The 22,142-nt window shown below is 47.0% G+C and overlaps 12 protein-coding genes across 12 annotated transcripts; 3 read left to right on the forward strand and 9 right to left on the reverse strand.

Annotated features, from left to right (window-relative positions):
* Positions 1-668: 668 nt before the first annotated feature.
* On the forward strand, positions 669-1,464 carry COCMIDRAFT_28952 (uncharacterized protein; the record flags this gene model as incomplete). The annotated part of the gene is made up of 4 exons (XM_007692873.1): positions 669-941; positions 1,014-1,126; positions 1,180-1,337; positions 1,457-1,464. The coding sequence occupies 4 exons, from the start codon at positions 669-671 to the stop codon at positions 1,462-1,464; spliced, it is 552 nt and encodes a 183-aa protein (XP_007691063.1).
* A 2,176-nt stretch (positions 1,465-3,640) lies between these two features.
* Positions 3,641-5,849, reverse strand: COCMIDRAFT_39522 (uncharacterized protein; the record flags this gene model as incomplete). The annotated part of the gene is made up of 2 exons (XM_007692877.1): positions 3,641-4,128; positions 4,193-5,849. 2 exons carry the CDS (start codon positions 5,847-5,849, stop codon positions 3,641-3,643), a joined length of 2,145 nt encoding a protein of 714 aa, XP_007691067.1.
* A 123-nt stretch (positions 5,850-5,972) lies between these two features.
* COCMIDRAFT_62203 (uncharacterized protein) lies at positions 5,973-6,134 on the reverse strand (the record flags this gene model as incomplete). Its single annotated transcript, XM_007692887.1, has 1 exon — positions 5,973-6,134. A coding segment is annotated over one exon (162 nt), but the record flags the coding sequence as incomplete, so codon positions are not given.
* A 120-nt stretch (positions 6,135-6,254) lies between these two features.
* Positions 6,255-6,510, reverse strand: COCMIDRAFT_103578 (uncharacterized protein; the record flags this gene model as incomplete). Its single annotated transcript, XM_007692888.1, has 2 exons — positions 6,255-6,313; positions 6,363-6,510. The coding sequence occupies 2 exons, from the start codon at positions 6,508-6,510 to the stop codon at positions 6,255-6,257; spliced, it is 207 nt and encodes a 68-aa protein (XP_007691078.1).
* A 62-nt stretch (positions 6,511-6,572) lies between these two features.
* Positions 6,573-6,746, reverse strand: COCMIDRAFT_103548 (uncharacterized protein; the record flags this gene model as incomplete). The annotated part of the gene is made up of 1 exon (XM_007692889.1): positions 6,573-6,746. A coding segment is annotated over one exon (174 nt), but the record flags the coding sequence as incomplete, so codon positions are not given.
* A 600-nt stretch (positions 6,747-7,346) lies between these two features.
* On the forward strand, positions 7,347-8,527 carry COCMIDRAFT_103550 (uncharacterized protein; the record flags this gene model as incomplete). Its single annotated transcript, XM_007692890.1, has 4 exons — positions 7,347-7,549; positions 7,603-7,818; positions 7,868-8,173; positions 8,233-8,527. 4 exons carry the CDS (start codon positions 7,347-7,349, stop codon positions 8,525-8,527), a joined length of 1,020 nt encoding a protein of 339 aa, XP_007691080.1.
* Positions 8,528-9,281: 754 nt separating this feature from the next.
* On the reverse strand, positions 9,282-11,190 carry COCMIDRAFT_103556 (uncharacterized protein; the record flags this gene model as incomplete). The annotated part of the gene is made up of 5 exons (XM_007692891.1): positions 9,282-9,915; positions 9,967-10,031; positions 10,086-10,472; positions 10,524-10,852; positions 11,028-11,190. 5 exons carry the CDS (start codon positions 11,188-11,190, stop codon positions 9,282-9,284), a joined length of 1,578 nt encoding a protein of 525 aa, XP_007691081.1.
* An 806-nt stretch (positions 11,191-11,996) lies between these two features.
* On the reverse strand, positions 11,997-13,848 carry COCMIDRAFT_8004 (uncharacterized protein; the record flags this gene model as incomplete). Its single annotated transcript, XM_007692865.1, has 2 exons — positions 11,997-12,140; positions 12,199-13,848. 2 exons carry the CDS (start codon positions 13,846-13,848, stop codon positions 11,997-11,999), a joined length of 1,794 nt encoding a protein of 597 aa, XP_007691055.1.
* Positions 13,849-14,296: 448 nt separating this feature from the next.
* Positions 14,297-15,357, forward strand: COCMIDRAFT_103571 (uncharacterized protein; the record flags this gene model as incomplete). The annotated part of the gene is made up of 2 exons (XM_007692892.1): positions 14,297-15,010; positions 15,061-15,357. The coding sequence occupies 2 exons, from the start codon at positions 14,297-14,299 to the stop codon at positions 15,355-15,357; spliced, it is 1,011 nt and encodes a 336-aa protein (XP_007691082.1).
* Positions 15,358-15,694: 337 nt separating this feature from the next.
* COCMIDRAFT_39527 (uncharacterized protein) lies at positions 15,695-16,348 on the reverse strand (the record flags this gene model as incomplete). Its single annotated transcript, XM_007692878.1, has 3 exons — positions 15,695-15,851; positions 15,904-16,010; positions 16,079-16,348. 3 exons carry the CDS (start codon positions 16,346-16,348, stop codon positions 15,695-15,697), a joined length of 534 nt encoding a protein of 177 aa, XP_007691068.1.
* A 2,276-nt stretch (positions 16,349-18,624) lies between these two features.
* On the reverse strand, positions 18,625-19,351 carry COCMIDRAFT_28959 (uncharacterized protein; the record flags this gene model as incomplete). Its single annotated transcript, XM_007692874.1, has 3 exons — positions 18,625-18,983; positions 19,074-19,114; positions 19,206-19,351. The coding sequence occupies 3 exons, from the start codon at positions 19,349-19,351 to the stop codon at positions 18,625-18,627; spliced, it is 546 nt and encodes a 181-aa protein (XP_007691064.1).
* Positions 19,352-20,106: 755 nt separating this feature from the next.
* COCMIDRAFT_8007 (uncharacterized protein) lies at positions 20,107-21,896 on the reverse strand (the record flags this gene model as incomplete). The annotated part of the gene is made up of 2 exons (XM_007692866.1): positions 20,107-21,363; positions 21,435-21,896. 2 exons carry the CDS (start codon positions 21,894-21,896, stop codon positions 20,107-20,109), a joined length of 1,719 nt encoding a protein of 572 aa, XP_007691056.1.
* Between the last annotated feature and the right edge of the window lie 246 nt (positions 21,897-22,142).

A 22,142-nucleotide genomic window follows, 5' to 3' on the forward strand; every position in this document is an offset into this window, starting at 1 on the left:
GTGTGTCGGCTATTGTAAAGCAATCTGGAACGATATTTTCCGAACCCCGCCTCGGGTAGGCGTCACGTACTATGGTAATGTGCACGGGAAGGCTCCAGCGGGCCCAGACTCGCGTATCGTCTTACCATGTAGTCAAGAACCGGCTCATTGTGAGCTTGTAAGCTCGTGTCATCATGAGCTGGCGTATATCGGGCCTTTAAATGCCGATGATTCTTTCCTGTGCACCCGGTGATACTTTTGAAATTATCGGCCGTACGCCAAGTCCACTGTAAAGCAGAGAATACCGAATTATGAATAGTGCAACCTCTTTAGAGTACACCTATCTTTGAGCATTTGGGGTCGAAGCTTGGCTGGGAAATTCAAAGAAATCATTTTCGTCTTTTTGATTGGCTGTGCCTACTTGGCTTGAAATGATCATTAACTAGCAAAGGCTACTGCCAAATTCGTATTTATCTCGTCCATCGGCGAGACCTTCGTCATCTCACCCATCTGAGCGTTCCAGCGGTGAGAAGCTTCTTAAATTTAGATGATGACAGGGTTTATCTAACAATGTCGCCGACTCAAGAAAAGTATTTAGAGCGTGTGATATTCACACCAATTCGTCACATCCACTCCTCTCACCATCCCAATAGTCCAACAACCGTTCTACGTGAAATATTTTGTTTAATATGCGCGTCGCTATTCTCGCTGTCGCCATTCCGGGAGCGCTAGCTCAAATTTGGAGTGACCAAGTCTGCAATGGCAACGGTGGTTGCGTAACTTGGGGTATTGGTCCAGGAAACCACCCTTGGGTTTGCCCGGATGGTAGCCGTCTGACTATACCTATTTATACTGGCGACTGGCGAGATGCTGGCCGGCCAAACGTTCCAGCTGCGAAGCCGGAAGACTTTCCCAAGACTTGCTATCTTGGGAGATATCCCGCTGCAGGCGATAAGCTGATGGTAAGTGAAGTCCTGGCTTAGTTTTGCTAAATAGCCGGTACTCTAAGTAAGGCTAACGATGATAATTTGCAGAAAACTACCACCCGTGGTGGCCAAACGCTATATACATGGTTGAGATCGAACTGCAAAGATGGAAAGCCAGCAGCGCCAGGCAACTGCTATAACTTCAATCCCAACCCGACAGGGTAAGTCTTTACCGTGAGCCTTGACATAATCACGCGTACTAACTGTTTCGCAGTGTCGACTTTTGCGGACTTTATGACTCGAATGGAGGCCTGTGTGCGACGAACAGGACTGCAGGAGAGTGTGAACGTTGGGGCAATCTTTTGCGACCCCAGTGCGATTACTGGAAGCCAGGTCTTGTGGATATTCCTGAACCGTATTACCAAGGCAGAGGTGATGCATTGGGAAAATAAGTGATCGAGCTTAAAAGATTAGAGAAGTAACCCATGATCGAGTAGGTAGAAGTAAGCTAATTTTGAATTACCACTATAGCTTGTTAGTACATATTATAGTTTACTAAATATCATCCTATCTGCTTTATTAAAGTATCTTTCTATAATCTTTAAAACATAATATCTCTCTTATCTTATTAGCTAATAAAGAAATAACTTTTAGAATTGAATTAAGAGATATAATAAATCATATAGTAGTCATTATAGAGTAAAAGCTCTTTAGTAGATAATGTACTTTTTTTATTATATTACTACAACGAAACATTTATTATGCTGTTACTGGCGTTCGTTCCAACTGTGTGAATCGAACTTCCGCTTAGGGACACCTAGCCCTCAACCTCACGTGATTCAAGCAACCAATGAAGCCACGCCATTATTCGACGCCTACACGGGTCTTTTGGTATTCAGTGAATGCTGCAGCTTGACGAATTGTTGCGCTATCTTGTAGATTCGGATATCAGCTTGCCAAAGGAAGACCCATGGTCCGCGGGCTTGGCGCACTTTCCTTTCGCTACTTCAATGCCAATCCTCGCTCCAGACATATTTTTCTTCCTCTGGCAGTCTTGACCACCTCAAACCAGCTACAGCTATACCCCTTTTTTCGGAAATATGGCATCTTTTGACGTACCCATTCTCGGAAGCAGCTTCTGTCTACTTCTCGCTATGATGACTTCATGTCTAATGCGAATCGTAGCTCCTGCTTCTCCAGTTATGCGTGCACAACATTCGGGCAGTGATAACACGCACCCATGAGCAGGATCTGAGCCCGTAGCCTCGCCGTCCTATCTTCAAACTTCGCTCATATGCGATACATCTGTTTAAACTCGCACCTAAATGAAGAACAAGGAGGACTTACCTTAGAATGGCACTGGGACAAGAGATGAAGCGAACAGGTGAGTCCATCATCACGATGTAGCTATGCTAACTATAGAAGTTGGCGCACTAGCACCACCACAAATTTTCACCACCAAAGAAAAATGCCGGCTTTTGACGTAGCAAGTCTTGACCACCTAGTTCACAGGTCATATCTTGGAGAGGAGAAGCCTGCTCACCACCAGCTATTTTGATCCAGGAACATCTGGGAACAAAGTTTTGATGAATTACCCCCTAGAGTAACCTCGAAATTGCAGTTTAGGTTCCGTGGGCGATAGCTCTACACAACCATCAACACGAAAAACAAAGGGGGAGGCTTACTTGTAATGGTGAGGTGATATCCGATTCTGGTAGGTTGGGGTGTGGCCTACCATTCTTTTCTGAAATGATCGATCTGATAGCCTCCGTAGGAAACAGATATAAAAAAGAGAAGTAGTGATGTTGAGGAAGGAGAAAGGTTGTAGAAGAGGAAGAGAAGAGGGCATTAAATACCGTGGTGATGGGCCAGGGCTCGCGATCACGACAACAATACGTGCCTTCGTGCTCCCAACTCAGGGAAGCCGCCGCGATATGTCCCTTGAATGTTATTACCTGCTGAGGGAAGAGCCTCCTCACGACTTCCCATGCAATCGCTCACTTTTGTTGATTTGTCGCGTGGTAAGGGTCACCTACTTTCTCCTTTCTCAACGCTTATCAGCATGTGTTTGGGTTGAAAGGAACGATCGTTCGAAATGCAGCGCACGATATTACAGTTCACTTCTTCGACTGCCTGATGAAGCCACAACAACTTTAAGTCACACTCTCCATATCCCATTCCGACAGGCAACTACCATTACGGCCCTGCCAAGTCGTACCCCTCTTACTGACGTGCAATAGGCTAGTACCCCTGATCGTGTCGGCGGTCCGCACGTACTGCTCGCTCCTCCCTTACATGAAAGAACTATGATGTATAAGATGTGCCGTTTAACAAGGCATGACATTAGGCAGGCATATGCTAGCATACAAGAATAAGGTGTAGTTTCAGCTAGGTGCTTGCTTACCTATCAACATGGACTGTACATAATTGTCTTCGTGTATCGAAAACAGTTGGTGAATCACAGTGCGGCTGGAAGAGTTAGACACCCAACAAGAATAATTATGTGAGGTGGTTTTGGGCCAGGTACGTCTTCCAGTCTACAACACTATATCTCGGCACTTCGAGATAGTTGTTGGTTCGAAACTATGTATGTCGACTTGACGATAGATTCGTACTACTCTACATTAGTACAGGTGTATGCTAATCTATGGATGGAGTGAACATTGTTGCTATCTCTACTTTTACTAGGCTATTATTAATCGAATGTAGACGGTAGACACTATAATACAAGGCTACTATGTTTGCAACCCACCCAGCTCCTCCATCAATCCACAAAGCGCCCGAATCAGCGGCGGTCCAGTTTCCCTATCCACATCGGGATGTGTTGCATCAAGAAGCGCCACACCTGCTTTCATAACCTGCCAAGGATATCTGAGATCGCATGTGCCGGAGTTGGTCGTGCCTTGAACTTCAGATTGCACACCAGCATCACCGTCTGTTATCCGGAGACAAGGTATCCCGGTGTTCATCATGATGAAGGCATTTAAAACAGACTGGTTGGAACACCGCGCATCATCTAAAAATACGAGCGTTGGCCCGTCCGGTATCGCTGCTACTTCACCTTGGGTAGGGGTATTGCACCCTGTCTTGCGGGCGCAGTCGCTTGTTATCATGCTGTAGGTCCACAGGACCATGATCGAGTGATATATTATGAATGAGTCCTGACCTCGATTCTGATATGGAGGGATCGCGCGCGCAGCATGCAGAACTTGGCCTGCATGTGCTATTATTGCGTTAGCAGACTCTGGTCCATGGCCGTGCTTGTAGAGGGCTGATGGGGTACGTACCGATTGCCGTGCGAGCTTCACGAGATTTACACCATGGTTGCAACGCGATATATGCACGATGTGCAGCTTCCTCGCCACATCGCCCGGCGAACCGAGTGATAGTGTCCAAGTCCGCAAATAGGTACATTTGGAGGAATTGCTGGAACACACATATCAAAGCGGTTGAGCTATTGAGAACGATGTTCGTGTCTCGTAGGCATTCTTGTAGCTTTTGTTGGCGAGATCGAGACCATAGTTGGGAAGAAGCGTCACTCATGTCGTGGAGAAGTACTACTTGTTGGCAATGCTCCCAAACTTGCGATGCTAGTCCGTGGATATACGCTGAGTGTGCAATACGCGTGTCGAAACCAGCATGGAGACAAGAGACGGAGTCTGGTTCTTGGAGAATCAATCGCATAGAGGGACGTGAGCTAGCAGGTTGCATATTCATCATACGCGCCTTCCAAATTTCAGCGGATGGTGCAAGCCACAGTGACTCTGAAGCGGGCAGTGGGAGTGTAAGCTCTGCGTAGGAAAGCAAAGGCTGTCGGTGGTTTACCATGGTCATATATATGTCGTGTTCGAAAAGATGATAGACCAATCTTTTAAAAGATTCGAGCTCAACCCATTGATTCCACTTCCTGCTCAACTCCTCTCCATCGTCTTCTGACGTCGGTACGATATTCGAATATCGAACATCGTCGAACCTGCCCGCCCGACGTAATGACGTGACGAGTACTTGCAAGGAGCTTTCAGCTAATTCCATCTTGCGCCGAAAGCCGCAGAATGCGCCGATGTCGAGCCAGAGCATGCAAGCTTGCAGATACTGTAATTCACGCATGACTCCGTTATCTCGCTCGGCAAGCTCCCTCAGAGAAACCCGGACAATCTCTTGAAGGACAAGTCCAGTCTTGTTTACTGATGGTATGCCAAAGCATATGCAACCTGCTACGACTAGCGCTGTCAGGAATTCCGGTCTAGCAGTATCGGAGTTGAACGTGTAGGGATGTATCCAAGCGTCTCCTTCAGTTCGTTTGGCTATACCAACTTTGGTAAGCTTATCAAGACAGTCTGCCGATGGGAAAGACGATATTGTCACCTGACTAGGAGCGGTCTTGAGAACGAGCTGGAGTATCTGATCACGACTCTGTTGTGACAAGTGACCAGGAATGACTACATTAGATGCGTGAGGCTGGTGGGGGGAGAGAGCAAGATCCACTTGCCGCTCGTCAAGCGTGATACCTTCTTGCTCGCTGAAAGCGTTCTGGTTACGCTCTGGTAGCCAGAACCATGGTGACTGCTTGAAAACAGCATGTCGCCGCCGCACTGCATCGCCACTATTGGTCGCTCGAGCATCATTGACAATAGTGCCACCTGGTGTAGTTGTCGTGCCAACACGAGCGGTATTCAATGACGGCGAATTGAACGTCTCATCTATGGCTGGCATGAAGTCAGCCCCAAAGAGATCAACTTCTCCTAGCCAGTCGGTTTCAGGTAGCCATGCGGTAAGACCAGCGGACGGGTGCAAGTAGTCAGTCGCAAGAAAGTCTGATTGAGTAACCATGATCTGCTCGAAGAAATTCGACAGGCCTTGTGATGGATTGGCTGCTTCATGGTAGATTTCTGAGATGCCTCGGTTAACGGTAGCAGCGTCCATGAATGCATCAACAGGATACATTAAATTAGGCCGTGGTTCTTCTTGGCTCAACAAACGCTCTGATATCTGCTCGACAGGCGCGCCGGGATCAGAAACAGAGACACTTTGCTTATCTGGAATTTGCGTGGTACATGGAATATTCTTCTTGAGACATCTTTGGCATGGCCGATAATTGTCGCATTTTACTTTGGAGATGACGCAGGCGTTGCATGCCTTGGTCGCTCTCTCAACAGGGCGATTGAGGCTTGGTTGCCCTTCTGCAGCATTCTTCGCATGAGTAGATTGATGTCGAAGAAGTAAGTCTCTGTCATCGCAACGTTGTCAGTAGTGGATTTCCGTGTTTCGTGTACGACTCTTGCGATTTTGCAAGCAGGTGCCGGGACCTAGAACTATGCCAGAACCAGAAAAGGTAAGTAAGATTAGTACTCACCTCCGATTGAATGCTGCAGGACACTCTTTGCAACGAAAAGACCTTTCGTTCCGATCTGGAGCCCATAAGCGTCATGTACGAAGGGTGGGGGGTCCAGTTCTTACGCGAGTCCAAATGCCGGTTCAGGTGGTCAAGCCGGTCATAGGTGCGGTGGCACACCTGGCACTGTAGCGACGACACGTTGTCCGTGTTAGAGGACGCTCGAGCCCGCTTTGATGGTCTGATAGTCACAGCATCGGTTTCCGCTGACATTTGGCAGTGGAATGAGTGGTAGCGGAATATGTGGAAAGAATCTGGGGTATGTCGACCATGCGTTAATTGCTGTCGGAACATGTGGGCACCCCCAGGCTATTTCTCTCCACCTCGGTTGTACAACAGCCCGTTGTCTGCGGGGGCCCCGCACGCCTGGAACCTCGCAGCCGTGCCACCGGCATTGAATGCGAGTCATGAATCATAGGTGCTAGATTTTGTAACCAGATTTGATACGATTTCCCGATCACGTATCTTGGCAAGGAATTGTTGGATCACGTCCAACTGTTATCCTTTGGTCGACGACCGTATTTGCATAGATGCGAAAGACGCTGATGAGTGCATCAATTCAGTTTTATTTGAAGACACAATAAGGAGCTTGCTAGTTTATGCGACGAGATTAGTCCTGGGAAAGGTAGTTTCAAATCTATCCATGGGTGACCCGAGGTCAGTTTGGTTAGAGTTGTTGCTACTGGTATATAGTTTGATATCAGCTTGTCAAGCTGTTCGAAAGACACGAAATGTGCAAGGACAAGTATTGCCACGGCCGGGAAGTGAATCTCCACTCCTCCACATATCGATACGAAGTTGTTATTGGAGGATCAGCGGCAACGATTTGATTTCAGGGCCCAATGTAACATCCTCGCCATCTAAGACGTGCCAAGACCTTGTGGTTCGGATTATGTGGGCGATTTTCGGGCCACCTGGGGAGCCACATGGGCCGTATCTCGGCAGGTAAGGCATATGATGGGTGATTTGTATCGGTTGTAATAATTTTGCCCACGCTGCTCGCGATTGGCAATAAGCTACCACTCAGTTTTCAAGCCACGTTGCCCAGTATGATCCAAACTGCCACGCAGACTGTCCCAGTGACACTAAAGGCTGTCGGCGAGAACTCGATGAGGATCGATGGGTCGAAAACTAACTATGGCGACTGGAGGGACGATCTGGCTCGTGACGGTTATGCCGTCGTAAAAGGCGCAATTCCGAGAGAGAGAGCTGATGCTTATGCCAACAAAATGTACGAGTGGCTGGAAGGCTTGTAAGTCGGGATAGTCCCATCCACTGCTGTAGCAACATTGACATGTTTGATAGTAACTTGGGATTCGATCGAAATGACCTTTCGACTGTCCATAGAGATCGATTGCCCACTATCAATGAGAAGGGCATGTGCCTCAACTATGCCGTAACACACGAAGACTTTGCTTGGGGTGTACGGGGAGAGCCAGGCGTTGTAGGAGCTTTCGAAAAGATATACGGTGACAAGGACCTTATTGTCTCATTCGACGCCATCAACTTTACCTTCCCAAAGTGAGCTACTGTTCTCTACTGCCATCCGAACCAACTAATCAGACGATAGTCGGACAGACATAGAGCCCAACAAACCATGGCCTCACCAAGATCAGGACCCAGCGAAACCGGGGTTCAGATGCATGCAGGGCCTCGTCAATCTGCTACCTAACGGTCCAGATGATGGCGGCCTTATAGTATGTCCAGGTGGCCATCTCTTGTCTGACGAGTTCCATAAAGACATGGCCGATGAGCCACGTATTCCGGCATGGACTCCTGAATGGTATGGATTTACAGAGAACGGCATGAAATGGCTCGAGAACAAGGGTCTGAAGTGGGTTAAGGTGTGCGCTGAGCCCGGCGATCTGTTACTCTGGTGGGTCATCTCTTTATCTCCGCATTCTTTCCTTAATATGCGTGCTCACTAGGAATAAGGGATTCCCGTACTCCTCACTATAACCTCGGATCGAAAACGAATCAGCCAAGGTTTGCTGTATATACTTGCTACATGCCTGTCAGTCACGCCACTCAAGGGGATCTTGTACGCAAGAAGGATGCCTTCGAGCGGTATGTTGGCACTACTCATTGGCCCAACGCAAGACACACTGGCTCCAACGTGGCAAAGCGCGATGGGGAAGATGACCCATACAACCGTTTTGAGCCCATCAACAAACCAGTCCTTGATGAGCGTACTTTCAAGTTGACTGGTATCCCGTACATCAAGGCTTAGATTGTGCAAATTTCATACAAATGTATCACCTATATTCAAACCATGATCCAATCCTTGGAAGAAATAAAACAACATCCGTTCAGTGAGTGATTTTGCTCTCCAGAAACATGAGGCCCACGACCGTGTTGTGCAAGGATATCATGATCGCCAACCAGGGCGTAACCGGTTTCCCTTTGGATCTAGCAAGATCCACCACAAATTCGACAGCAGTGGAGCATTACGTTTGCACACTACTCAGTCGATGATATACTTATGATGCCTTTTGAGAATGCAGACACGCTTTAGCTGCCTCCCATGCCATATCAGTACATAGGTACCGCTCCAAGAAGGACTTGGTACATCTTTGCATCACCAGGTATCGTACCAGGTCCTTTGTCACTCATAGCGTTCCATTGACTTTCCTAGTTCATCAAGTATCCTGATAAATCAACCGATATCACGACGCACCTATAACCGCCATTGATGACAGTTGCCATGAGGCAAATATGGCGTCTAAAGCACAAACACATACATTGGATCACGTTTGGTTCTGTTGAGATGATTGAGTAAATTTGTGATTAACACCACTGAAAGATACTCCTAAATATGCATCAATATCATGAAACGAGACATCTTTCGAGAGCAGAGGAAAGGTATACTACAGGCGTGCTCGGTGACCGTCTCTCATTGGCTTAGAATCCATCCAAAGTCTAACACACGCCATCTTTGACCATCTTCAGAACACCGTTTATTGATTTAAGAGGTTGTCCATAACTCAACGAGACATTGAGGGAAGTCCGACCCGTTTCGCCTGTGCCCATCGACCCGTATAAGCCCTGATCTGCTTTCCATACAAGAAGATAGGAATACCTAGGCATCCAAAGAGTCCCGTTAGCCCAGCATATGTACCAAAAGATCCGTCGTATCCAGCAGTATCGATGAACTTAGCCACACCATAGCTTGTACCAAAGGACACAAATCCGCGGAAAGCTGTAATGACGACAAGAACAGGCCCGGCTCGGGCAGGATAGGAGTCGAGTAGGTACGTGATGGCAGCAATGTTGGCTCCAAGAAAGCAAAAGTAGTATCCTGAATTAGCGAAGACAATGACGAACCAGTGGTATTTCTCTGGATGTTCGCCAGCCTGGCCGTAGAGTGTAGCGGAGAGGATGCCAACCATGATTGGGATCCAGAGTGCGAGCAGGCGGTTCTCAGGCTCATGAAGACCGCCATTGCGCTTAGCTCGCCATTTGATAATCTTATCGGACCCGTAACCAAGAAGAGGAAGCGTGACAAATGCGACAACGACCTGTCCGGCATTTACATATGATGCTGCATCATCACCCCAGTTGTAAGGAGCACTTGTGACGATTTTACCGTAAGTTGTACCAATGGCGATGTTTATTCCACTGCAAGGTTATCAGTTTTCATAGAAGTCTCACGGATGGGAATGTACTGACATCGTTAATCCGTTGAGACAAAACGCCCACAGGACATTAGGAAAAAGGAGAATTTGGAAGGTGTTCTGGCCGAAGTTAGTTTGGCTATCAAAAGATTGCGAGTCATTAGCATGACTTACAATAAAGCTGTAATAACCTTCAGCCCAATCAGGGTCTCCAACAAATAAGCGCATATCCGATTTCAGAGTTCGTGGTTGATACTTGGTCAAGTCAAAGGCAGGTTTTTCTGATAGCTTCATCGGTCGTGTTGTCATCTCTCCCTCGTCCTCCTCGCCAGTGGATTGGCCATATGCTTGAAGGGTGCGAGGATAACGGCTCTCTGGAACGAGGAATATCGAAAATAGTAGAGTCGCGCCCGCAAGTCCCGCGCCTAACCTGTACCAATTTGCAGGGCCAATTGCTCCAGCTAGAGGAGATGCAGCAATAGTAAGACCAGCCGAGAGGATAGTTTGGATCGAGGATTGCCACATAAGGAAAGTACTGCGTTCATGTATAAAGTGAATTTCCTAAGATACGGGATAAGTAGCCAATTTATGGATCAACTGCGTGCCTCTCACCTGAATCATCAAAGGTACCAGAGCCTCACTTTGACCAGCAGCGAGACCGAGCACCATTCTTGCACCCAGGTGGTAATTGTAGTTAGTTGCTTGTGCCGCCAGCAGGGCGCCTAATATTAGTACCACCAGCGATGCGAGATAGACTGGCCTTCTGCCGACTGACAAAGCCAACGGTGTGCATGTAAGACAGCCGACGCCCATGAACATTGATGGATACGTCATGAGAGCAGTGATATCGGCGTAATCAGCGCCATGTTTAGAATAGTCTGGGATGTAAAATCCCAATAAACCACCAAACCCAGAAACCATCGAAAGGCCAATACTAGAGACTACCGTTTTAATTAGTTATCGAACATGTAGATTCAATTGTGAAATCTCACATATCGATAGGAGAGCGATAAAGATAATTTTCCTCCATCTAGGCAAGTTAAGCGGATCTAGAAGAATGATCAATGACACATAAATAGAGAAGGCACTGTAGTGAGTCACCTCTTGGGTCAGCACTTGGTGCAGGTACGAGGTATATGTCTTTGTCATCAGTGATGGCTACCGTGCCCATCGTCTGGCTTTGGTACAGGCCATCTTTGCTCTCCTCGTCAGTCGAGAGACACTCAAACCTCTCTACATTTACCTCCAAGGGCTTCGCATCCTTAGTTGTGTCGGCCATCTCCAGAAGGAGTTAACTAGGTGAATGAAGAGTTTTGTGGAAATTAGATGTCTGATAATAGAAGAAATGACCCGCTCGCCTCAATCCTGGGAGAGCCCAGCAAGATCGCTGATGGTTTGAAGCATTATCACGACCGGGCATTCATATCTTTATCAATGCTCGCTGTCGTCTCGAGTCGCTCCCACTGCAACCGATGAATCTCGGAAGCTGTGTGCTTGGAAGCTTGGAACACAAGAAAACTCCACATCCCGTATCTCTTTACCGTTGCCACAAATCTCATATCGGGCATTTTTCTCCACGGGGTAAATATGCGGGGTAGGACCCACATGCCAGTTGGGCTTGGTGATGGGTACTATAACCGAACTAGCGTTCGGAGAGTGGGCGATGGCTTGCAGCCACACAGTTCCGAAGATCTGTTACAACGTGAGGCCGGCTGGTTTCAGCTGGGGATAGCTTCATTGACGGATTTGGTATCAAGCGAAGCATTTCCAAGATTTGATATCATTGGTTGGAAAAACGTATTATTTGCAAAACTTGAGAAGTATCCCACAAAGACCTGCGCAACGTGCTCTGTAAATTACCAAGTATCATTATCATCGAGCAAGGCTTCTGAGTATCGTCCGCTATAGCAAATTGGACTTGTTTCCATGACTACGCAGCCATATATTAATCACTGAGAGAAGTTAGTGTTAGTCGCCTAGGTCAACAGATCATAGAGTCAAATCTATAGAGTGTCACATCGCAAATTGGGGAACGGGCTCGATAGTAGTACATTACATGATTCATCCAATTCTAATCATCTATCATTATATTGAGACAAACGGGAGAATAACATGACTAGGTGTATCGGGACCAGTGTGAACCCTGTGCTCGCCTTTGTTTCTCTCGTGCTCTGGGCGCTCGGTTGAAAATGCGGTATACTCCGCAATGGATGGGAATGTTCCTGAGATCTGAATCGTTCGTCAGTAATCATGCAATATCAAATCGAGTTTTCCAAAAGAGGCTCACCTGGACACTAATCGATTGTCCCTTCTCAAAGTCTACACCCATAGACCAAATGCCAATTTCGAGTTTTACGATGTCACCCGGTTTCACCTTTTCTTCGATGTCATGTGGGTGGAAGGGAAAATTCTCGTGGATAGACTTTTCTGGGATAAATCGCCGGTGGCTTGCACGTAGAGCGCCTACACTTCCCATGTGTAAGTTCGTGCTCTGGCGATCCTTTTCAGGAATATCCGCAATGCTCCTGATGCCATCCGGAACTGCAGAAAATGGAAAGCAGAGATGCATCATAAGTTGACCGTCCTTGTCGCGCTTACGTAGGATGACGAAGACGTTCATGTCGTCATGTGATGGGCAAGACATGTAGAGGACTGCTTTTGGTAGCCCAATGAGTCGGGACTTTTCTGTGAAAGTATAACTGAACTCTGCCATTGACTTTGCGTCTTCGGAGTTGTAGGACACTATCTCTGGTGAAGAGACTGGCATTTCGCTGAGGCCTGATTTTGAAAGATGGAAATGGCGATACTGCGTATCTGGTATGGGGAAGTCGGCATATTCGATGTTGTCAATTGCGTCTTGATCTCCAAACTGCAATGCGGACCATCGCACCTTCGGTACCGATGTCTCCCAATCATTAGCGATGCCCTTGAGATAGAAGTCGAAGTATTTCTGAAGTTCGTCGTGCGAGTGTTTAACACAATACAGCTCATACCACTCTTGATATGAGCTCCATCGGATCCACTTCTTATCATGAGGGATTTCGAGCCACGCTCTCACAGAACCCATGGTATGAATACTGCTGAAATCGCTTCCACTTATGTATACAGGACACTGGATTTGGGTCATGTCTGGTCGCTTGTCTTCCCAATAGGCATTGGAGACTGGTGACCTTCGATACATCTCGGCCATATCCTCAATGCCGCCGTTCGGGTTGTTCGTCTTGATGATGAACTTTGTGATGAGATCAAAGTTGGACATTGAGAAGATACCACCACGGCAGAACTGCTCCCGATAGATATCACCGGATCCCTCCCAAGGCGCAATGGCAGCTAGGTGGGGTGGGCGAAGTGAAGCGACGTGCCACTGTATGATTGCCAGCGCTGAGTTTCCTGCCATTCCGACTTTTCCATTGCTCCATGGCATGGCTGCAAGTGCTTCAATAACGTCATAACAGTCTTCGGCGTCCTGAGATCCCATGAGGGGAATGGATCCATCGGAATCCCCCGTGCCGCGGGAGTCGACTGAAACGATTGCATAACCGCGGGGGCACCACGTTACCGGATCAAGGCCTTCGAACTTTTCCAAGCCGCTCAAGGACTCCTTGGGCACACAGCATTGCCACACAGTCATAGGCAACATATGAAGAGCTGAATATTTTTTCCCGTAACAAGACCAACTGACGACTGCGGGCAGCTTCTCGTCATCCTTCGCATCTGCAGGTCGATAGATGTCTGCGTACAACCGTACACCATCGCGCATCTTAATCTCCACATCGTGATCTATCCGAATATCGCTCTCCAAAGCGCGGCCTCCATAGGGTCGGTCACCCTTTTTGACAATCTCGACTTTTCCGGGTGTGAAACCTTTGTAATTGTTGATACCAACTTCAGGTTGAGATATGCGCTTATACGCAACTTGGGGTAATTGAGCAGGCATAATGGGATACCCTAGAGGAGATGATAAGTATCGAAGAAACGCAGATAATGTAAAACAGTATCACTTCAAAAGATATATCAGAAAGTCAAAGGAGGCGGGATGTAGATGCTTTATGAGCTGCAAAGATGTTTATAGAAATTGTGTAAATGCTGGTATTCCTGACGAGTTTCCGGAGACAGTTAGTGCGCCTCCCCTCACTCACTCGGCCGTCCTGGGCCGTGCTCTGTCAAGTTTAGCGTACAGATGCCCACATTTGCCGACTCGGAATTGTGGGCGCATCACGGGGCGAGACTTCCGGAACCCCACATAAGTAATGATTAAGTGGTATCTCACAATAGACATTTAAAGCTTTCAAAACAGTGTTATTGAAGTCAATACATCAACCCTCGTTGTGTACAGCAACATAAATAACTCTTAATCAACTTCTCTGCAAGTCAAATCATTTATCATGGCCCCTCATGCTGAAGAGCCCAAGGCCGACACCGGTGTCGACCTTATACAGCACGATGGAAAGACGTATGGAGATTGGCGCGATGACTTTCACCGTGACGGCTGCGCAGTGGTGAAGGGTGTCATTACACCAGAACGAGCCGAATACTACAAACAAAAGCAAATCGAATGGCTGCAATCGTTTGGTCTCGGCTTTGATCCGAAGGACGAATCCACCTGGACTGCCGACCATCTCCCCGTTAGTTTCAAAGGCGGCATGTACTTCGCCTACGCTAGCACCCACGAGAAGTTTGTCTGGGAAGCCCGAACAGAGCCCAAGGTCGTGGATGTATTCACGAAGCTATGGGGCACTGACGAGCTTCTGTGCTCCTTTGATGGCATGAACATTACCCTACCACGACAAAAAGACTTGAATTGGAGCCCATGGCCACATTGTGATCAAAACGAGAACCGCAAGGGAATGCAATGTGTACAGGGTTTGTTGAACTTTCAGCCCAATGGACCGAAAGATGGTGGTTTGATCTTGATGAAGGGTAGTTCAAAACTGTTCGATGAATTCTTTTCCGAAAAGCGAGAACAGGACGAGCACGAGGACAAGCCACCGCCAGAGGAGGAGATGAGAGACCTTTTCATCTTCAAGGAAGAAGACGTGAAGTGGTTTGAAAGTAAGGGTTGCACATTGCAGAAGATGAATCTGGACCCTGGCGACTTGGTATGTGTATGAAGAGACCCGTTTCGAGCTGTGGCTAATTCAATATTCAGGTTCTTTGGGACAGCCGGACGATGCACTATGCCGCTCATCCTCAAGGCGATCTTATTCGACACGTGCAATACATCTGCATGACACCACGAAAGTTTGCAAAGGAAGAGGACGTGAAGCTAAAGGCTGAACTGTTCCAAAAATTCCAGGGCACCACTCACTGGCCTCACTGCAACATCCACAAGGCTGGTCCACCACTACGCAACGGCAAGTTATGTCCAAAGGACCGGAGTGAGCCTCTAGAGAAGCCGGTCATCACAGACCAGATCTTGAAGTTGGCCGGAGTGAAGGCGTACTAAGCAACGTGTCATCTTTGCATTGGTACGTAGATAATTGGGCTTTGATAAGATGCCTGGGGTTATCTGGGCTGCTATGGCGATCCGGTACATCAATTTCGTATCCATTTGATACTCTACAATAACAATTTCGACGTGAGGAATATGACACAGATTAGTATAACTGTGTTAGAAATGTCTTTCACGAATGAGAAGTTATGATTACGTTCTTTCAAGTTACCCCCTTGGTGTACTATAACATCCTAATTAACGTACAACTGTGTTCTGGAACTTGATTCAAATAAGACAGCTTGCCACCCAAAGCGCCAAAGCGCCAAAGCGCCAAAGCTTGGAGCTTCAACTAAAATTGTTTCTCTGGCTGATCAGGCATGCCGAGTTTCCAACCTAGGCAAGGATCGGGCCTATGAAGCTTAGTCAATCCTCTCTCACATTGACCCGCGCTAGGGTTTGCAACACACTCCCGACCTTTGCTATCAACTATCAGGCAAACTGTAGATCTTCATTCAGACGTTAGCATGGTTGTTTTTGATTAGAATGACTTCTACGTACGAGCCAGGGTTGGGTCGTTTATTGTAGCAGTTGACGGGAGGGTTCTTGTCCGTACACGTCTGGCTTATGAACGAGTACATCTTTCGATCAAGGTCCAGAGTTTTAACCTGTATAACAATCAGCCATGGGCCCTTTCCGCTAGATGTGAATTCGACTTGATAAAAAAATAACATACAACAAGTAAATCATTAGCACCAGGCTTGGCACCGTAGAGGCAATGGTCTGGAAACTGAGACTTGGAGATGATATCGTATTCACCCGCCGAAGTGCCAAGGTCTGCCGATGCAGATTGTTGAAGGTTCACGCCTGTGCCATCAGGGCATCTGAAGGGGTCGGGTAGCCGTGTTACGCCTGAGACGCAGCCTCCCGCATTGTTGCAAACCTTCGCATTCCAGACTGCAAAAGCTCCTGAGGTCAGGAGTGAGAGAGTGACAAAAAAGCGCATATTGTAATATTTTGATTGGGCGAGTAGGATATGTATATTCAGGATATTATGATATTCGTTGCATCTAAGACCTCACCATATATACATAACCACGGCATTCACGGTCCGACTATAGATCAATTTGCTGGCATACCAGGCCAACTTCGCAGAGATCTTAGGGTTGACCGCTCCTTTAGAACTTGGCGTACCAAGTACACTAGTCTATGTGCTGTTTAGCCTTTCTCTCCAAATGAATATAATCGTGCGCCGTCGCCGCAAATTCGTATTTATATAATTTGCCGAAATAAACTGACAAAGAGAACGCTGAGTTTGGCAAGTATATACCTATCTAACCCCAAGTTTAACAAGGGCTTACAGTTAGGCGGTATGTTTAGTGAGATATCGAAGTAATACCGAGTTGACAATGATTCTATTTGTGAAAGAACAAAACATTTGTGGAGTTCGCTGTCAAAAGTATGGGCCAACATCTCCCTTATCGGCCCTATTTATCCCTGGCAAAACAAGGAAATCCTAACTTCATTATAATCCTTAACCCTAAGAACATCTATTATCTTCTAAATTTTTGATTTTATACAAAAAACCATGAGAGTTATTCAATATCCTACAATAAGTATTCAAATTTATATAGAAGCAGTTAGGGTAGCGTTTGATTTATATATGTTTATTTTTGAAAGGCTTAGAGGCGTAGAAGGTAGCTTGCGCTCCGCCGGATTTGAGGCAGTACTATGCACACCCCTATTAGCTAATGCTTTTGACAGTGACGTCCGTATCTGCTTCATTTTTCATCCACCAATCGAATTAATTGATTGCCAAGGGTAGTCCGAGAACTTCTGCTCGTATATATGCATTCCAAGAGCCGAGTCGTTAGTGTAGCACCCAGCGTCGATAGTTCGGCTTAACCTCCACCAGGGAAGTCTATTACAAAGGGGTTCAGCTGGTTGCGCCTACTCTCTATTTGAACCTTTATAGTTCGATCTACTATTCTGCATTCTCTTTCGCTCAGTACTCTCCTACGTGTACAGCTTATTATTGTGAATTTTGTCTAGCGTACAACTGTTTAAGCACGCATACTAAGATCAGTAATAGAGGGTGCTTATGCAAGAAGAAATGGACACTAATTGTGATTCAATCGGCTTTGCCTGAGAATGACCCGCATTCGGTCACCCAACCGCCATAACAACATTTTATCGCTATCCTACACAGAAGCTGCCGAGGGAAGAGCAGCAGAATAAGAGTCCTACTGGTCGTGGTCATTTATGCGGAGAGCTGCTTGCTTTCGATCGTCATACCCGCGAACATCGTAGACGATTGACTTGGCGATGGAACCTTTAGCGTAGGTCGTAATTTGGAACTGGCCTTCCTTGGGACCAGGATATTGATTGTACTGAATAGAGGTCCAAAGGTAGGATCAAGTTCAGAGTCTGCTACTCCCTAACTCCTGGACATTTCCTCGTGGGATCAGTTATGGATAACTGACAAATTGATCGTCTTCATCATTGCAATCCAGCCCACAGCTTTGCGCTGTCGTTTCATTCTCTTGCAGAATTCCTTGTTCAAATTTTCTAGCTTCTTTTTGGCTCGCCCATTTTGCAGGAAAATCTTTGAAGAAGTTAAGTTCGCTGCCCCTCATCGAGAATCCGTGGGGTTCTTGGTACACACCAGATCAAGCTCACCAACGTTCAAAGGCTGAGTTGCAGATAATCATTTCTCATATGGTCAATGATAGGATGCGAGTACTCATTCTCGATATGGTATTTTATCGAACTGTGTTATGAGAGACTCCGTAAGCTCAGCAGATTCAGCCAACCATTTCTCTTTGCTAGCGCCGTGCGTTGATAGTATTTCATCAGCTACGCCGCATATGGCAGGCTCATAGACGGATAGCGTTGTAGTTTTTCTTTGATAATTCACGTATTACATAATTTGGAGAAATCCATCTTAAGAGGCCACAACTCTTAGTATCTTAGAGCAAATCTACTACACCATCTCTCAATTAGGTATACAGCCCCTTTGGAAACTTCTCAAATACATAGCCCATAGGTACTTTCTCTTCTTCTCCAAAGACTGTCACACACAAATACATCTCTTTTGGTATCCACGCGTATCTTGGCAATAGTACCTTATTCCCTAGTGACTGCGCAACTTCATCAGCTGATACAACGAACTTTCGGTTCCCAGTTTGTTAACCACTGGGGCTAGTAGCCGACCAGTACTAGGGTACGAATCGTCAAGCACGACGAGATCATTCGCGCAGAATATGATGATCCAGAGGACGGTCAACTGAAAAGCGGGGATCGCGACAAGTATCGCAATTGTATAGCCCATTGAATCTTCAGCTGGAATGTCCTCCTCAAAGTATCGACAGGTATTCGAGCACTAGGCAGACCTGAAGGCGAAAGTTCTCCTGGCTGGGACTTTATTCTCTGGTCTGCTGCTGCCACAGCGGTCATGGTAAGGTGAGAAATCACATCAGCGACTTCAGCAGTGGTTGCAGGGGTATGCAGGTCCCTATCGTAGCCTATGGACCATGGAAATGTTTCTTTAAAACCCGACATCAGAAGCCAGTGACCGAGGCCAAGATACAAGGCAAGAGACACATAGAGCTTTTCTGCGACAAGCCTAGGGATAACATCCTCTGCAACAAGTTTTTCAGTCTCCCTTGTTGTTGATGAAATAACCGGCATGGATATAGTCCACATACAGTAGAAGACCTTTTTTGACATACCCTCTTGCTCCCATATGACGTTATTATCTGGGTTATAAAAACTACCGTTAGGATAGAGGTCGGTGACGACAATTTACGATCTCCCAATGGTTTCAAAGGGTGACTTGAAGCTGTCACTCCGTGGTGACTCACGAAGCCTTATAGTGATATAATATTGCATCGTCGTCAAAAATATATTCGTGCTCCAGGTAAATCTGACAGTCTTCATCGCGTAGCTTGAGTCGAAGTACTTCATTTTGACCATCTTTCATATAGCCCCCTTCTTCACTGCTTACCATGGAGATGATAGAACGTATAGTGCGAGCTCTCGCCCTGTACCAGGCATGCGTATCATTTAGAAGATACTGCCAGCATTCCGCAACTTGGCAGCGATCGGTCTACTAGTACCCGTCGGCCTACATTCGTACGATATTATAATACAGACATAGCCAAACAAGGTTTCTACCTCTTTGTCTAATTAACTGACTATCTGTCATATTTAAGATACCTCAACAACCTTTGTTGAGGATTTAACTTCAACACTACGGCTCCTGCCCTCCAGCAATCGAAGCTCTGAGTTAACATCATTTCGATGGCGCTAAGAATAACCCTTACGTTTGCCCATGACTGGATCTTTATGCTTGTTTCAATAAAGGCGGAGCATGGATTGTACATGCATCCATCTCTGACTACAATTATCCAAGTCAGCTTCGCATCCTTGTAGGTAGGGTACGATCATTTTTGAGAAAAACGTGGGGATGTGCTGGGAGAGAGCCAAAGACAAGCAAGGACTCAACTTGGGAAGATTCAGGAAGGGGAAAATGCAGGTCCAGATGAGCGAAGTATTATAGAGTAGGATTGGACAGAACAGCTAGAGATTAACGGAGGACGGCATGTGCCTAGGGAGGGATCAAGAGATAATCCAATTTGGGAAAGCGTTAAATACTAGGTAAGTAAATACGAACATTAGATATGAAAGAAATCATGGAGTAATACCGGAATGCAAAGAACTGGGATAGGAAGAAGTGACAAATCTTGGATACAGGAGGCCGCCTCATTCGACTTCAGTTACACTGATCAGGCACTGTTTTGGTGCTGTGACAAGAGAATCATACATATCCCATGAGACAAGCTCCTCTGGTAGATCAAAGTCGAAGGACCAGATCAGCAGAGAAAGTATGATGCGCAACTCTAGGTAACCCAGCCTCTTGCCCCAACACCCTCTGTTTCCCGCACTAAAGGCAAGATTTGGACCGCTTGAACTATTAAATACAACGCAGCCATTCTTGTCCTTACTCAGCCAGCGTTCGGGCTTAAACAAACCGGGATCTTGAGCATCCCAGTTCTGCCTCAGATGGCTATATGACCTAGCCGTCTCGCTGCGGTCTCGCTCATCAACATCAACCGATGGCATATTCAAGGACGGGCCAGTAAGATTAAGAAACACCTGGGTATCACCCGGGATAGAGTGACCAAGCACTACAGTGTCCCTGCGTGTGGTCACCATGATGGTTACCACGGGGCTGTTCAACCCTAGTACTTCTTCGATAAAGGCGTCTAAGTAATGCGCATGCATACTCGTAAGTTCTGTTGCGGTGGGTAGTCGCTTCTCGCGCCGCGCCGCACTATACGTCTCGTGTAGATTGCGGCGGATCTTTGCTTGCTCACCCGGGTGAGACATAAGCCTGCGCATGAGCCATATAAGCGAGCCGGTTGAGGTATCGTGACCCGCAATGAGATAGCCGTAGATCTCGTCGCGGATTCGGGGATCTTGGAGGTTTGGGGCGCGTTCTTCCTTTTCTGCCGCTCTTATCTCGCGCTGAATGACGTGGTCCAAAGCCGATTCGGGCTGGCATCCTCTCGCGAGATTTGGTGCGGCTTTAGCGATTCGCAATTCGATGTACCCCCGGAGTGTACGTCCTGCATCTCTGACAGATGGTCGCAGTTTATTAAGTCTGTGATAGAGCCATGGTGAGGGCATATAAAAACCTTTCCAAAGGAACTCCTCATCGACACTGAGGGCCGCGAGCTTCGTCGATCTTCCGGCACTTGGAATCTTAATGGGTTTGTTGATAGAGGTGTTGGTCACCTCATGGCGCTCGTCAAATTCTCTTTGGCGTAGAAAGGACAACTGGCGTTGCACATCTCCCTGGCCGTTTTCCAAACCGATGGCAGCACTCAGGATGGAATCAAAAGAAAACTCCACAATGTCTTCGGATGCTTCAAATGGCCGGCCTTGAGCGATATTTGCCTTTAGCCTCCAAAGCTCTACAAGGCTCTGTGCTACTATATACGTATGGGGTGCATTAACCTGTAGATGTCAGCCTTGATCTGATATTGAGATTGGCTATTTCAAAAGCACTTCTTGAAAGATGTACCTACTTTATTCAAAAAAGATGGCACCATAAGATCCCGGACGAGGTCCCTGCTGCTCTTGAACCTCGGATCAAAAGTCTCCATAGCGGGGTGGGCATACGGGAGGACACCGCTGAAAACGTCCACCTTCTTCCCTCTCTTGAAGTCGACGGCGTCTCGGTGGCTCAAAATATCGTTAACTTCAACATAATCCGAGATAAGGACAGCAGGTTTTGCAAAAGGTCCTAAGAAGATCTGCGTTATAGCAGAGTTGTGTCTCCTGGCCTGCTCAAGAAACCACGGTCTCAAGCTTCCACCATTCTTCTGTCTCTCTCCCAGCTCCGCTAGGTCACCCATCAATTTCCTAGCAGCATCGTGATTGTAAGGAATGCCTGGCAAAGGCCTGGGGTAGGCTTTTCGTAGCACCAAGTACAGGGTAGTCCAGAGAACAGAAGCTAAAACGGCAGTAGATAAGACCTGAAAAGCCATGATAGAAAACAATGCGTTACTGTAAGGTTCAAGAAAGGATTGGAGCGCTATCAGTCGAAGATGCGCACAACGTTAGACTAGTATTAGAAGATACATGTATCCATATCGATTCATATCTTTTAGGATGTCTCATATTCGTCAATCCTTGTTCAATAAAAAGAGAAGCTACCCCAAATTGCTGGACATACGCTAAAGAACTACAACGCTACACTAGCTCCATAGGTAGGTCCTGCAGTGAAGTCCCGC

Source organism: Bipolaris oryzae, assembly GCF_000523455.1.
Source record: "Bipolaris oryzae ATCC 44560 unplaced genomic scaffold scaffold_144, whole genome shotgun sequence".
NCBI lineage: Eukaryota > Fungi > Ascomycota > Dothideomycetes > Pleosporales > Pleosporaceae > Bipolaris > Bipolaris oryzae.